The sequence below is a fragment of the Caloenas nicobarica genome, chromosome Z (genome assembly GCF_036013445.1).
Source record: "Caloenas nicobarica isolate bCalNic1 chromosome Z, bCalNic1.hap1, whole genome shotgun sequence".
Classification (NCBI taxonomy): Eukaryota; Metazoa; Chordata; class Aves; order Columbiformes; family Columbidae; genus Caloenas; species Caloenas nicobarica.
In genome coordinates this window covers 86984318-87000912 of record NC_088284.1, presented here as the reverse complement: position 1 = coordinate 87000912, position 16595 = coordinate 86984318, and the positions used below count along the sequence as shown (strand labels likewise).

The window sequence follows — 16595 nt, the reverse complement described above, 5'->3', positions numbered from 1 at the left end:
GGAGGTCAAGGAGCCCAGGCCTGAGCTGGGCCCGGCGGCTGCACACACACGTGCCACCCACCTCACCACGTCCCGACACGTCAACAACACAAACCTCTCCTTACGCGTTATGGTGGGAAACCATCATTGAACACGTTTGTAAAACAGTTCGTTTAAAAATGTCTTTCTGACATAACCCCCAACAATGTCTAGCTAACAATACCTACAAAACCAAGCGTCCTTAGTCACTTTTTCATGTCATTAACACTAGTATAATTTCAAATATCCAGTTTATTTTCTCCACTTTAGGCTATTTTCATTTAACATTTCATGCAGCTTAAATGGGAAATTATAAATTAACAACCTTATTGGTCTATTTTTTGCTAACTAACAACAACATCGAGAGCACTTGCAACTTATAAACTAATATTGAAACCCAGAAATATATTTCTGTGGGGCCTTCTTTAAAAATAAAGCTTTCTTAATATTTGGTCCCATAAAGGTTTCTGCACTTGAGAAAATTAGCATTTTTACACTAAACTATGAGACACTCTTTATTTTTCTTGGAGAATGAAATGAAGTGAAAATAGTATCTTACGGAAAGTGGGAATTTACTTAATGATTTGTTTCAGAGCAGAGTTTCAAAGGAAAGTAATGTCTCTTCTGAGTTTTGTGGTAATACAAATAAATCAGAGCTGATGTAGAAAAAAGCAAAACATCATGTATTTTGGTTTTTAGAATGGAGTCAGCTTCTACATTTTCTGTGGCTGAAGATGATCTTCAGTATAGACTTTGCCATTGTAGATATTAACAGAGCAATCTTTATACACATGAAACATTCTCATGAGCAGAGCATGGGACATTTTTCTCATTTCCAGCTCCTTGTTAGCAGTGATGCTTTCCTTTGTCTCCCAGAAAATCTTGCTGCAGACTAAGAACTGCATTTGGGCTCCCAAAATAAATGCATATGGTCTTTAAAAATTAGTTTAAACTTGAAAATAATTTACTCATTCAATTTCACAGAACACTGTAGGAGAGAGCCGTACATATCAACATGTGTGTTATTTCCTTTCTAAAGGATTTTAGAAGAATAAGGAGTATTAAATAAGAGCTAACAAATTGGAGAACTCTAAGAGTATAGCGAATGATTTAGCTGATGGTTCATTAACAAAAATAAGACAAATTCTGAAAAAGTAAAACCAGTGCTACATGGTTTCTTTTTAACTTTGTTCAATGAAAAATCTTTCATGTTGATTCAGGCACACAGAGCTGCCAAGTCTGTATGTTTTCTGTCATCAATTCACCAGCTAGAGGAGGAAAATCTAAGCAGAAAGACGAAGCTTTTTATGATCCAGTAGGAAATGGAAGAAAACTGCTTTATATTCTCTGATGGACCCAAGAACTTCCCCCTGTATAACTACATAAATACACAAGACTGCTCACATTCAATGTTCAACTGTGTATTTAAGCACACCCGGCATATGCCCACAGAGGATGTACTCAAAAATTCTATCCAGACTACGTAAGACCTCTATTAAAGACCTTCTTTGACAGCTTCACTATGTTTTCAGTCCTTCAAATGTCAAATTCCATTGCTGCATTAGTTTTGGTGCCATAAACATGAGTACCTCAAATCTTGGAGTGTGAACAAATGTTTGACAAAAATTCTGAACAAAATCTTGTTTTATTTCAGAAACAAACCACAAGCATTAGGGGAAAGAACATATGATAGAGCACAAAAAATTACAACAAAAATGTTTAATAGTAAGTGACATAACCTCAATTCTGTAACAGTAAATTTTTCTGACACTTTTAATTCAGATTTATTTTTCCTGAGTATCTCTAACGCAGATAAGCCTTTACTCCGGCAAAGGGATACGCTTAGACTGAAAGCTGCTCATACTCTTTCGTATATGGTGAAGAGATCAGCCAGATGTTGCCATAGTTATTACATACGAGCTATAAATAGACCAGGAAAAACTCTGTCTCTGCTTATTCAGCACAACAGAACTGAATGAGGAAAAGCTCGTAGCAAAATCTTTTCCATTCAGTGAAAATGTTCAGCATAGTATTTTGGTATCACACACTGATTTCATTAGCAAGCAATATACATAAAGGAAAAAAAAAATATCAGATGTACTTCTCATAAAATACGATTTAATACGACGATTTCTAAATATCACATTTTCTACAATTTTTCTCTTAATATTTTCCTCCTCTCAAGCTTTTGTATGTTTTACGTGATTTTTTACTAGCAAAAATGAATTATAAAAAGTTCTAATCATAGCTTTGTCTCCATCTGAACTAATACTTTAAATACCCTAATTTCTTGTGTTTACGTTGAAATGCTGCGTTTAATAGTGTGAGTGTTTTATGAAGGACTCTCACGCTCCTTCTGAAATTATCTTCTGTGCAGTCCCGAGCTACTGCAAGAGTTTGTTTTTCCAAAAAATCACCAGAGCAGTATTTACTGAAGTCAAAATGAATCTGTTGGCTGCACAGCCTACTCATAACCGAGGTTACTTTAGAAGTTTGATGGTGAAACAGCATGATGGAAAACACATTTTCTCACAAGTTCTTTTTAGTCAGAAAGTGTTGTTAATAATGATGATCAAAGGGGAAGACTGATGATCAGTAACTTAATTTTTTGGAAAAATTAACTGAGAGTCTGTAGTAATCCTGGTACTCCAGGCTAGAAAGAATGTAGATATTATTTCCAAAGATGTTGCCTTGATTATGCTGACAAAAGTTCTAACAGCTCGTCACATGATTATCACATGCACTTATACACAAAAATACTCAGAGGCATAACAGTATTTTAATAGTACTAAAAAATAACTAAGCTCTGAGCAGTTCAGACTGGCTCAAAACCACTGAACAGCAGATGGCAGACTTGCAGCTTCAAAGATGCTTTTATTTGCCAAACATTCTGATTTAATTTTTTTTCTATTTGATATTTGCAGACTGTTCATTAGTTGCATGTAGTCAGCTGCACTACTGGTTACATTTTCTGTATTGCATCTTCTGGTACTGTACAATAAAAAAAAATCTGTAAGATTTTGGAAGATCATGTTTTGGAAGAAAAATATTCTCATATTCTGGGTATAAAATCTAAAATAATTAGCTGCTTCTGTATCGAAAGGACACATAAGCTAGCTCATTTTATAAAATTTTAAACAAAAAAAGATAAATTATTTTCTTTAATGTCTCTATTCCCTCTTCACAATTTTAAAATCACCATTAATTTTAAAATCAAATTAGCTAACAGAAATAGTACATCTAATCTTGCCACTTAAAATAAATTGTATCCTTCTAATATTTATAAGGTTTTAGATCTGCATATACCTTCAAGGTCATATACGCAAGTGATACAAATAATTTGTAATCTGGTTTGAATCCAGGAAAATTTAATGGAAAAGCACCCACAGACTCTTTCAGGCATTTGCTCAAAATGAACATAAAAACACACTGAAAAAAGTATAGCATGATGCACATGAAATCCGCTGCTCAGCAGGCCAAGAAAGTTAAGTTACCTCAAATGCAGATCCATAGTTTATATGCTACAAACCCAGCTCTCTGGAGGCCAAGCTACAGCTCTATGATCAACGCACTGCTGGTTTGTCATGTCTCCTGCCACAACAACTCCAGCTGAAAACTCCACTATGTCTTATTTCAGAGCGGAAGAAAAGAGGAGGGAAAACTGGCTGATTAACATCGGCGAAAGCAAACCATGCTGCTTCCCTTTAAATAATGAGTCAGAAACATTTGGTCCCTCTCAAGAGAGAAATTCTCTCTTGAAGAACTGTTCCCTGGTAGAATCTTCCCTTGCATTCCTGATCCCAAATCCTTTTAAACCAGCCAGATGGGAATCCAGGGAAAGCTGTACAACACTTGTGGACATTGTGTAGCCCTTCATTTCTAGGATTTATCTACATGACATATTTGAACACTATTTTTCATGTCTCTGAGGACATGATGCTGATTATAGCTTCTGCTTACATTGTTTGCAAAATCACCATCAACATTACATCAGAAAGTGCAAGTATTCAAAATGTTCAAATATAATAAAGATTTTTAGTATAAGTTAACTCTTTAGATATATTCTGTTCAATTCGGCAATGGAAAATAAACAAAGGAAGTTCTGGAACCAGCCTATTGAGCCTTTGACAATGCAAATGTTCTGTCTGCCCTGGTTAGTAACTTAAGTGCAAAAATAAGGTACCTGTTCCATGTGCTTAGGTGTAATTCTGCACAGTTTAGAGGCTGGCCCACATTTAGGTCAGAGGAACACACTTCATGGACAAGAGACAGCAATCATGTCTCAGATTGCTTCATTCCACATGCGGAAGGCTTTCATCCTGAATAAATATGACTTCTGCACCAGTTTGGGTGAAGAGGCTCTGCAGTTACCAGCGGCAAAGAGAGGAAGGACCCATGCTGAGGGGCAGCCAAGTCTCTGAAACGGGCAGGTGCAGAGACCTGTGGTTCCCTTAAGTCCCCAGAGCCCCCCCACAGCACAGCAGGACTCGGCCACATCTGCCCTACCCACACCCGCACGGGCAGGACCTGTTCTATGCAGACAGAGTACACGATTGTATCTACGTACACACCTGAAGAGACAAATAACCCCTTGAGAGACTTTCCGGACACCTTCCCAAAAGCCAAAGGTGGGCCAGTATGACTCCTTACTTCTGGTAGGGCTCTGGGTTGGCCTCCAACCCAGTAAAAATGACTGAGTGAGCACAGGTATTTGTGAGCAAATGAGCGCACTGTGTGAATAGATGCCTTATTAACAATGGATTCCTTCTATCAATAATAGCAGTTGAAATAAAAAAAGGTTTTCTAATATCCGTTGTGGTCTCTGTCTCAACCTGTCTCATTCCTCTATCAATGACAACGGAATGTACAATACATATAGGTAAAATGAGTAGCCAAAGTTTAGGATCACTATTAAAACAAACAAACACCAAACCAACCACTAAACAACAACAGCACAAATAAAACCGACAACAAAAACCCAAGACCCTGCACATTTTTGAAGGCTCAAATAAAGGAACACTTACAAAAGACAATAATTAAGTGTGTGTCAGTTGATTTGATGCCAAGGTCCTACGTGAGCTCTCAAACCATGGTAAACATCAAATGATTCAAGCTGTCTGTCAATACCCTCTTTGACAGTTAACCTCAAAAATGACTTGTTTTTAGGTCTGAACCCTATGATCCTACTAGAATAAACTGGCAGAGAATGAACTGAAAATATCATGAGAATAACCAAATACAACCATGTTCTTCCTCTTTTAGAAATACTTTAAACATATTTCATGTGACAAATGGAACATGTGAGATACATTTTTTTTCTTTCTATTCAGGGACCGTACATGTCCCTGACGACATTCTTTCAGGAATTATACATTTCATAAGACTTTTATTCAAGCCACAGATGCTACATACTGACTATTACAGTGCTAACGAATTGTTGGGCCAAAGCAATAAAGAACTCTCTACTGTTCTGCAGGGTGGTTCATGCTTCCTGTGACTGCAATTCATGCAAGTTCTTTTATTTCTACAATCTTGTTCTTTGGATAAGCAGAACATGTGTGTGTCAAAACACAATAAAACACTTCTGTCAGTTCTGTGTAATTTCCCAGATACAGGTGAAGAATAAGTTGTTTTTTTTTTTTTTAAAAAACCCTTTCTCAGGATAAAACAGGTTTCAGGAGAAGGGAAGAGGGAGGATCAGTGCAAAAAAGCAATCTGCACAACTGAAGAGAGATGCAAGATTTTCTGTTCTTTCCTCTTGTTTAATATGCAGGGAGGATTCAGAAAATATTGTGATTATTTTTATGTAGTCTCTCACTGCTTGTGCTTGCCTGTCTCAGAGGAAATCAACCAGGAACCAGTATGGTCCCTTGGTGGTGCCCCAAGCATTCATGGAATGTATTCAAATAGTTTTTTCTTTAACATCAGTAGCCCTGCCTTAGTAAACATCTTAAGAACTCCACAAGTGTATTTTTCTTAGAGGAGGAGAAATGGGTGAGGAGCAACAAAACTTATTTTCAGCTTCATTTGATTATGAGACATTAAAGCTGTCTAGAAATCCAGACAAAGCTTATTTCTCCTCTGTGCTGAAACAGAACCAAGCCAACAGTTTCATCTGCTGCAAAACCTGAGAGCCTATAACAGGCACCCCGAGTATTTGATAAGTGAAGTTTTAAATTAACCTGACTTTGTTTCTGTGCATTTTGATGGGAAAGCCAAAAGTGGGCACAGTCACCTTGGTCAAGTCCTGCAGAAAACTTCTGTATCATTTACTATCTACGACCTGCCTTGACTTCACAGGACAGTGCTGCGTGCCCAGTAAAGAATGTGAGGTATGCACTTCGTGCTTGATCACTTCAAAAGAAAGAGGCTCTGCTCCCGTCCTTCTCAAGGACTAGCACAACCTCAGGATACCTAGTGCAATTCCTAGGACCACACAAGGCACAGCATTGTCATTCCAAAAACTCAGGAATTTTTTTTCTTGAGGCTTTTTCCAGTAATGTATCAGCAGTTTGGTTCTTTTTATTCTTTCTGTCACCACTATGAATGTAACACACTGAACCAAAAAGCACAGGGCCACCTATGGTACAGTAGATGTCACCCTGAAAACAAACAGAAATTCTTGCTGATTAATAGAGGAATCCTGAAACAAAGACACATTCTTCTATAAATCCTAGAACTCGATACTATCTAAGTATTGTAGACTGAGATAAAAGAGACATCAAACCAGTTCAATTCAACGGGCAATATTTAAAATATCCATTTACAAGTTTTTTCAAAGTGACAAAATTCTTAGGAGAATATGTACATTTATTAAAACTTGCTCTAATCAGATGCACTGGAAAACTAAGAAAGAGCTCCTTTAACTGCTAATTTATTTTGAAAGCAAATTAATTCTTAACACTGGAAAAACAGTTTATAGCACTAGCCAAAGTTCTCGTGCCAAGTTTTAGAAGAAAAACTTGGCAGCCTTTCTTTGTAGCATTTACATCTAAATAAGTATCCACACCACAGCAACTTGTAAAAACATGATCACAATAGGGCCTTCTCAGTTCTAGAAATACTCTGTGTTTGAAAGAAATCTAAATCCCCTCTAAAAACAGTGCTCAGAAAAACGCAAAATTACCAAGTCTGTAGTATTTTAGAAGCGTAAAGTCTGATGCTTTGGGATATTGACAAAATATTTAATATAGTTACATTTTTCAAATTGAAACTTCATAGTGCATACTGCCTTGAGAAAAAAATTCCAACCAGTACTATACAAAAAATGGTCTCAGTTGTCATGAATGAAACCAAAGAATAATGAATTCCATTTATTCCATGTGTCTGTAAGCAGAAATAAACAATCATGATGCAGTGAACAAGTCCTGCTTAAAATCACTGAATATGGTTGTAGGACCATATGTTGGGAAACCACAGGCAAGGGAGACTGCAATGCAGCAGGCGCTTTGCAAGCAGGTGGGTAGATCACTGCATCTGAAATCTAAAAACACCAAAAGCTGACTGAAAGCAGTCACTGTGCAACTTTGCATACACAGAACAAACAGCCACAGCTACACAGTCTAGACTTACTGGGCCTGGCCCTACTGCCCTCACTCGGCCTGACAGCTCGGTACTTATTTGAAAAAACAAACGGGTTCAACCCTACAGGAGACAACAAAGCTGTGTTCAGGCTCTGGCCTCTGTGACTCAGCTTGTGAGATTGCTGTAAAGGTCATAAAAGCAGTGAAATGACCCAGATACTTGGAAACCAATTACATCTCATCTGCAATGGATATGCTGACTCCTTAAAAAATAATATTCCATTTCCTAAAGGCAGGCCGACAAGAATATTAAGCAAACTTTCATATAGAAGAAAGTTTTAGAGAAACAGAAGAAAGAAAGATTAAAGCTAGAATTAGGCAAGAAATAATTCAATTACTCCTCTTTCCACACAGGCTAAGCAAATGACAGAATAAGCAAAGCTTTTTTTCCTTCTGAAAGGTTAGTATCTTAAAATGCCTGAAAAAACTTAATTTCTTATTCAAACAACTGTATGTGTTGGAATGCTGTTCCTGCTTGTGTCCAGTCATAAAATCATTAGATTTTTCACCAAAATTAAATCAGAAGTTTACACTTTCACAAAAGTGAAAAAGCTTTAAGGTTAAAAACCATAAAATTATTGTGTACACAGAAATGAGTAAGAAGTGTGAGTAACAATTCTATAAACAACTCAGTGTTTTGTCATTTCACGAAAGCCTTAATAAATTAAAACTAACGCAGATCACTATTACATTTTAACAGAAATATTACAGATTACATGCTTTAACTAACAACTAATTAATAAGAAGATAAAGTGTGAAATGGTTTCACATAAAATCCAAGTTTCGATAAATACTTTCACAAGTGCTTTCGAAAAAACACTTTGAAATTACTAGAACAACTGCCAAAAGCAGGTGGTTTTATGTGCTGCTAAATTTGTGTTGCATGCTATACCACGAGAGACACATCGTGCTTTTTCATACAGCCATATAGTAGCAGACCAAAAAAATACTACATATATCATTTGTGAAACAGTCCTGCAGATGCTGCTTGCATTTGTATGTATTAATTTTTACCTTTATTGAAGAAGCTGCATAGAGCATATCCTCAAGACTGAAATGGCAACACTGGTTAAGGTATTCCTGACAAAATTCTTGAATCAGTTGTAGATTATACAGGCTGTCAGCCAAAGACATTGTCTCTTTCAAACAAATATCTAAAAAGGAAGAATAGAAGATTAGATATAATGATAGCTTTGAAAAAAAAGTACTTTTTGCTTTGCTGGATTCTGGAGCATTTTCTAGATAAAATCAGAGTTGATTTTTTTCCAGCCCCCTCAAGGAGGCTTTTATTTTTCTATTTCAGAAACTTAAACGACAACTCTACATTTTATTTTTGCATTTTTATATCTTTAGACATTTTTCTAAGCCTGAATTGTGTTTTTTCACTATTGAACAAGTTTATTTTCTTCTGATTTGTCTTTTGTGAAAATGGAAATTATGCTCCAGGTACTGCTATTTCCATATAATGAAAAAACATATTTAATCACTAATATACATTTTTCAATCAGATTTTCTATACGCCAATGGCAGTAGGAAATGTATGCTTTTTCACAAGGTTCTTCATATACACTTGCTCTTTGTCTTTGCATAGGGACTGAGAGTACATTTAACCCCAAATCTTCCCAAAAAACCAGCATCAGTTTAGTCTTATGTATTTTGTTTGGGTGGATTTAGATGTTCGATATGAGATTTTTACAAGGATCTGAAACTTCTGAATTATCACTCTATGTTTGAAAGTGCTATTTAAACACAAAGAAGTGGTAGTAGTGAAGAGACTATCGTAGTTATACAGTATTCTCTGACTACTGTTTATGACTGCTTATTGGAAAACTAAAAAGCAATAACAACTTCCTAGAAAAAAAAAGACAGTCCTGGTAAAAGGAAGAACTGAATAAACCAAAATTAAATATAATTCCAGAGCATGCATCAGATTTTATGCCTAAAGCAACAATGTAAGACAGTGCCCCACAAAACAGCTTTAAATTGTTTAGGATAAAAGGTTTCTTCCGACAAGGAATCTACTTTGATGCTGGCAGGAGAAGGATTCCCATCCTGCGGGAATCAGACATATTGCATCATCTCAGCCTTACAGATGATGACCAACGGAAAAAAATGTTTTAATAAACTGATCAAAATGGAATTAAATTTAGTAATGCAAAATATGAAGTCATGCGTCTGGATCTAATACAATTCTAATGTGATTCACTGGTTGAAAATGATACAGAGTAGGAAGACATCGCGTATTAGCCAACGTAAGGATGTTTATGAGCTTTCAGCATCATGCAGCCATGGAACAAAGCAAACATGATGCTAAAATGTATCAGAAAATTTATTTCCAGTAGCAACAGAGAGGCACTGCACAAAGCAGTAACAAGATGCGAGTCTGGATTTCTGTGCACAGCTACAACCATCCGTATCTAAGAAAGATGAACCGAAACTGGACTAGTTGCAGAGGAAAACTACTGAGGATAGTAATGAAAATGGAAATCTGCTTCAGAAGGGGACACTGAAAAGGTTTGGTTCAGTAGCCTGGGCAAAACAAGAGAAAAGAAATATATCAAAAAGGTAGACATCAGATTAGGAGGAGCTACTCAAGCCAAAGGGCACTGCTGGAAGAACAAGGGCATGCGGACAGGCTACAAGCATGTTCAGGTAGAAAATAAGATTTAAAACTGGGGAAAAAAAAATGGAGCTCTGCAACAGTGGGGAAGAAGAGCATCGATTTTGAAGAGCTAGACAGTTTTAAGACAGAACACGATAAATTCATGAAAGGGATTATATAATTTCGTACAACGGCCAATTTCTTGACTCACTGACATAGGGAGTCCTTTTAGTCCTGTATTTTTTGAAGGTAACCTAGATTTGAAAGTTAAATAAAGCCTTAATGAGAAGAAACAATCTATTTCAGACTACAAAGAACTCTAGATTAATATTTTTTCTTTTTTGTTAATGCATTTTCAAGCATTTTTGCATATGCATTTTTGTGACCTGTCTTCCTCAGTTCCAATACAGAACCAAACCTCATTGAAATTGAACATGCATCAAAAATTATGTAATTTAAAATACAAGCAAGATGGGCAAAGTCTTTTTTAAAGTGCTTCTAGCCACTTCAGAGTACCTTTGAATTTACTTCTGAGACAAAGACATGCACATTTATATATCTTTAGGGAAGATGATGTCAGGACACCTAACAAGAAAGTTAAAACTCAAGTTCCAAAGCTGACATGTGCCATGTCTTGTTTAAAGGAGGAATCTGTTGCTAAGTATATATGTGGTCATGCAAGGTATACGAGATCTTTCAGACTGTCCATATTTTCAGCCATGCTAGAACACTGAGAAGGAACTAGGTGTTACCCCCATTCAACGCTACCCAAGTTTTAACTCTTCCCCAATGCCATACAATTGTATATATTTGGCTGCACCATGTAAGTAAGTTGAAAGTTGTATTTTTCAAAATTCACAATCAGAAGAAGAATGGCGAATGCATCAACTTAGTCTCTTTCATCTTCAACGCCTACTGTGCTGTAAGCTTCCTATAAAGTGTTTGTGTATATTAATTCCAGGTTTCAGTCCTTCACAAGCTTTATACCCCCTGTTCATATTCCCAGATTTCTCAGGGTGCTTCTGTGTAAGTGTTCCCACGACATCAAAGGTATCACGGACAGAACACAGGCAGAAAATGATGGGTGTTAGCTGCCAAGACATTTTACAACTACATGAGGCTCTTAGTTGCCAAGAGGAAGATATGACTTTAACCAGGCCACTGAGCAAAAGAACAAGCTGAAGCTGCTCATCATCACAGACAATTCCCATTATAGAACAGCACGACACCAACACATTCTACACTATATGTTTTTGTTTACTCTATAAATGGCACAGGTAACTATCAGGTGAACTAAAAGCCCAGAACACAAAGCAAATATTTGGCATGCAGTGAAGCTACGCAAAGCTTGACTAACCTCTTCCATGTTTTATATCTCTAAGGGCTCAGATTCACAACAAAGCACTTATGCAGCTTCAACAATAAGACTTTCACAGGTGGTTTCACATTTCATAGCACAAAGGCAAATGTGTTGCCACAGTCAGATCTGCAATAATATATCTTAGTCTGTTCATATCAGCGTGATAAAATGAAAGTAAGCACAACGTGGAAGGACACCTTGATTCCTTTTACTTAAAAGTAAAAATAAATAGGCACAAAGTTAACATTAAACCCACTACCCTCAAATTATGCCTCTTGTGTATCATATTCAAGCACCTGCCTTCACATAGTTATCAAATGCAGACATTTAAACTTTTAAGGACATATCTTTACAAGCTGAGAGACACGTTAGACATACCCTCCAGTTTAACAATCTCTGGACAGTAGAAGTGGATCAGGGCTGCGAGCGCACAACCATCTGTGCCATCTTTCAGCAGATTCTCCACCAGTGGAATGCAGGGCAGCTGCTTAAGCAATGTCTGCTCCTTCCTGTAACGAGCCTACAATAGAGAATGAAGAAATTTAGAGAGACAAAGGCTCTGAAACACATGAAGAAATACATTCATACTGTAGGTTTTACACTGTTAGTGAAAGAGCAGTATTCAATAAATAGCTGAATATTCTCAGTGTTAGATTTCTCAAAACCATTTCTCTTACGCCCCACACTTTGAATGGCACAAATAACATCTACGAGGAAAGGAACCTACAATGCTAATACTGAATCTTTGCTCCAAAACTACCAAGTTTTAATGACCTCTGTGTATCATGATGCAATAAATGACAGCATATACCTTAATTAACATTCAACATTCATTGTTGTATAATCAGAAATGATTTGTGTGTGAACACAAGACGAATCCTTAGCTGGTGTAGCTTCCGTTTCTTGACAAGTCAAATGACTCTGGGAAGTTAATACACCTAAGAATCTTGCCCAAAATCTCATTCATAGAAATGTCTTAACGACAAATTCAGAAACAAGCAAATCTGCATCTGATCACCTCCATTTTTATTACTAGCATGTGCCACTATAAGCAGTCATAAACATGGAGAAGCATTAATGGTCAAGTGTTATGACCATGCAGTGGCCTAATAGTAAACTGAAACATTTTTTGAAAAACAACCTGGTGTATAAAGAGATAATTAGTTCAGAACACCAAGATAGCATTTATCTGCACTGAATATATTTTCCATGGGTGTGCGTGTTTGGGTTTTTTGTGTGTGTGTTTTGGTTTTTTTATTTTTTCGGGAGGGAGGGCTGCTTAAAAAAATTTGTATTCATCATTCTTAGTTTCTTTTCACTTATTCCTGGGAAAACAAATCGAAGTGGAAAAAAGTGAAGTTTGTTAATATTATTTACTAAGACTAATTTTTAAAACAGTACTGAAGGATTACTTCTCTATTCATACTGCAGAAGCACTTATGATGCCACGAGTGTCTCCCCGTTAATTTTCCACTATTTTAACTCATCTGTACACGCTAAACTGGAAGGCTCTCTGTAAGGACTCTGAGAAGCCTTGGTGGATGTTCCTCTTCCCAGCAAAGCTGAAGCTGGTGGCTCCCATCTCCTACTCCCCACCTTTTGGCTGTGCTGGAGCAGTTGCCGATGAGCTGCGTGGTCAAAGCATCGAATCAGCTACAGCATCTCTCTCCTCCTCTGTTCCTGCAGTGAGTGAGTGGGCAGGGCTGGAGGTTTTATGGGTGGGGTGGGATGGGAATCGTTTAAGCTCGCTTTGCTGGCAAGAAATTCTGTGGAACCACAGACTAACCCTGAAGGCTATACTTACTGTCACTGGATTTCTCACAAGGATCACATGGGATTATTTCTAGTGAATGCCAGTGTCCTCTAACTGGCCCAAGAAGTACAAGTCTAATCTGGCAACAGCAGACACATCAGTTCTAGAAAAATAAAGGGCTTGTATTCGGCCCAGAGAACTTACACTTTAACCAATTAATATTTTAAAAAAACCCTGAGAGTTAGTCTTTATTTTATACTCAAAATGTACTGGTATTTGTGTGCCAAGTATGCTGTATAAAAATGAAAATGCTGGTTTTGCATACTATGGGAAATATTCACTAACACCAAAGAAAACCATGTTAGTGTTTCATGCATTATTAATATTCTTTTCTCTGTGTTAGTAACACTTCCTACTATTTCTAATGAAATAGGCCAATTATGCTTGCAGTGAAAGTTCTTCCTTTTTCCCCTCTATGGCAATGCAATGACCCACTATGATGAAAATCCTGTAGGTTTCAAATACCATGTTAATATGTCCCTCAAAATGACTGATATTAAGTCTATGAAATATTCCACCTAAAGTATGAAATAATGATAAAAAATACAGTATACAGATGGACTCTAGCGTCATGGTCCAACAAGCTCTGTGTAATCTATATATTCTTTTCAATAACATATTTTTAATGGAGTGTTCAAAAACATTTGAAATTGATAATGCAGCAGTCTCGCACAGTAAACCTTGTGAAAAAGTCTGTCACTTTAATGATGCCTTTACTGGCCTTATGAACAGTGCCTGCAAATGCTGGAAACTGTGTCGTATCATTAAAGTATACCTAGAAAGGGGACTTAATTCATTGCAGAGTATGCCAGGCACGTTACTTCAGGAAAAATAAACTTATATAACCTGATATACTAGGTTCACTAGGGTTTAACAGGCATTCTGTTTCAATTTGGTTGAAAAGATGAAAGAAACGCTACCGAAAAATAAAAGACACTGGTAATTGCACTGCATTTTTAATAAACTTCCATTTGAAGAAATTGTTCTCATCAGTTGCAATATTTGCTAATAATTATGGATGCAATAATGCAAAAGATGAACCTCTTTTTATTATAAAGCTCTATTGCCAATTTAAACGTAAATGATAATTCAGGCATCTTGTTTCTGAGATCCTAAGCCAGCCCAATTTAGCATCTTTGAACTTATTCCTTTTAAACAAGTCTAGGTATAGTGGAGACACTCGCACATAAACAAGGTTGGCTACAGATGAATCCACAGCAGCTCAGCTGCTCTGTCTTAAGTGCCGTCTGAGTTAATCATTAATAATGAACGCTCTTATGCATTAACCATATAGTAGATAGCATGTTATAAATTTACTTCTCGGATTAAGTTTTCAGCTGCCTGTATGCTCCAGAATATCTGTCTCCCTGCGAAACCCTTGCTCTACGTAAAGGGAAGAGATGAGAAGACAGGTTGAACTGTCAGAGCAGCCTGTGCCTCTGCCTTCATTATCAGCAACCCTTGGGTTTCACCTCCATCACTACTGAACGGACAAACTCAAAGCAACATAAACACCCCTAGTTCAAGGTGTTTATGGACACCTGGCAGGCAAATTGGAGTTAGCTTTGCAACAGATTGAATATTTTATATTTGAGTATCATTTCCATGCAATGGAAGAGAATCATTAGTAAGCTAACACTTTGGGCAAAAATAGAACAAGAACATTCTGAAACTGCTTTGGAGTAGCTACCTTATTTTGTGGAAATGAGACAAAAAATAAAATGTGTTTAAATTTCTGACCACGGACAGTCCATTTTTTGCATTATTCCCTCCATTTACTTATGCTATCTTAATTCCAAAACAAAATTAGAGGACCATACTGTGAAGAGCACTTTATTTGTGTCACAACTGTAATAGATAGCATTATAGAGAAATGGCCCATACAGCATAAACTGTTAGGAATTTGAATACCGATTAGTCTGCTGAAGACAGTACTTTTACACTGGTTTTACAGACACCAAGTAATTTCTATTACATATGTACAACTGCCTTGTTATTTTTTCATTCTCTTTGCAATGTATGAACAATCTTTTACTAGTTGTGACAACAAATATCCAAGTGACTGCTAGATCAGTTATTTGGTAATCCTGAGATGAAAGACAGATCAGAATTAGTTTGGTATTCCAACCAGAAGTACACAATTCTGCATGCACCCGAACAGCTGACTGTGTTGTTCCCAGCAAAACCTGTTGTAGAATAAACAATCTGAATGCATTTCGGGGGTGGATTACTATATGACAGAGGAAAGCACTGCCTTACACAAACCCAGAGAGAACCTGACTACTTGAAAAGTAATTCCTTATCCAGCACCGTACCTTATGTTTATTTTGCACAGATTACCTTGTAAAATAAGCTTCTGTATTATGCACACCTTTGTAGAGCAACCTTTTATAAAATTATCTTGTGGAAATAAATGAAATGAATGATTAGACCAGCATGACATGGACAAAGCCATTCCCAAAATAAGCTATTTGATCAAAGTGAAGCAGTTGGGCAAACTTACAGGAACCAGTTTCCAAAACCATTTGCTAGGAGACTTCAGAGGAAGCAGTAGGAAAAAAGAATAAAAGCAAAAAGCAAAGAAAAAAAAAAAAAGGAACAATTTATCAGATTTCATAAATTACTTTTATAAAGCAAGTCTCTTTAACATTCTCAGTTTTGTATAACAGTGAATTATAATTTAATGGTAAGATTAGTGCACTGTAACCTCTGCGTATTAAGCTAATTAGCAGCAATAACACTGGAGAAGTATGTCTACAGTCTTTGTAGATCAACATTATAGTTCTCCCACATGAACAGATAAGATTGTCAGATCAATGCAGTTTTACTTGATGCTTTCACACATCTAATTGTACCCTACATATGCAACTTGACTGAAGAATTCATTTGACACTTGAAGTCATGATATCACAAGCATCAAAATGAACTCCAGCAGCACATATGGGGAAGCAGAGAAGCTAAAGCAATGAAAAAGGGTATAAACACACTGTAGTACAGTACAACCAATCGCAGTGAAGTTTGCATTAGTTACTTCAAGCCAAACAGTTATGTTTATAACATTTAATGACACTTTTAAACAATTATTTGACAGTTTTCAGAACAACCAGAAGTGCAGGCAGTTATATTTTTGCAATGACAAATCACACTAGCATCAGCTGCATGATGTGCAATGACCTGAAATGTAGATGGAGTTTTGGCTACTGGCAGAGAAATGATCAG

General features: G+C 36.7%; 1 protein-coding gene across 4 annotated transcripts in view; it reads right to left on the bottom strand.

The window, feature by feature from the left end:
* The window catches only part of CAMSAP2 (calmodulin regulated spectrin associated protein family member 2), an 87759-nt gene that overhangs the window by 19972 nt on the left and 51192 nt on the right, over positions 1–16595 (bottom strand). For 2 of the 4 annotated variants that reach the window (XM_065655555.1, XM_065655556.1), the window contains exons 5-7: positions 15880–15912; positions 11942–12083; positions 8616–8755 (exon numbers count right to left, since the gene is read on the bottom strand). In XM_065655555.1, coding sequence (XP_065511627.1) covers positions 8616–8755; positions 11942–12083; positions 15880–15912 — 315 coding nt within the window. The remainder of the gene's footprint in view (positions 1–8615; positions 8756–11941; positions 12084–15879; positions 15913–16595) is intronic. The other 2 variants (XM_065655557.1, XM_065655558.1) reach the window with 1 other exon arrangement.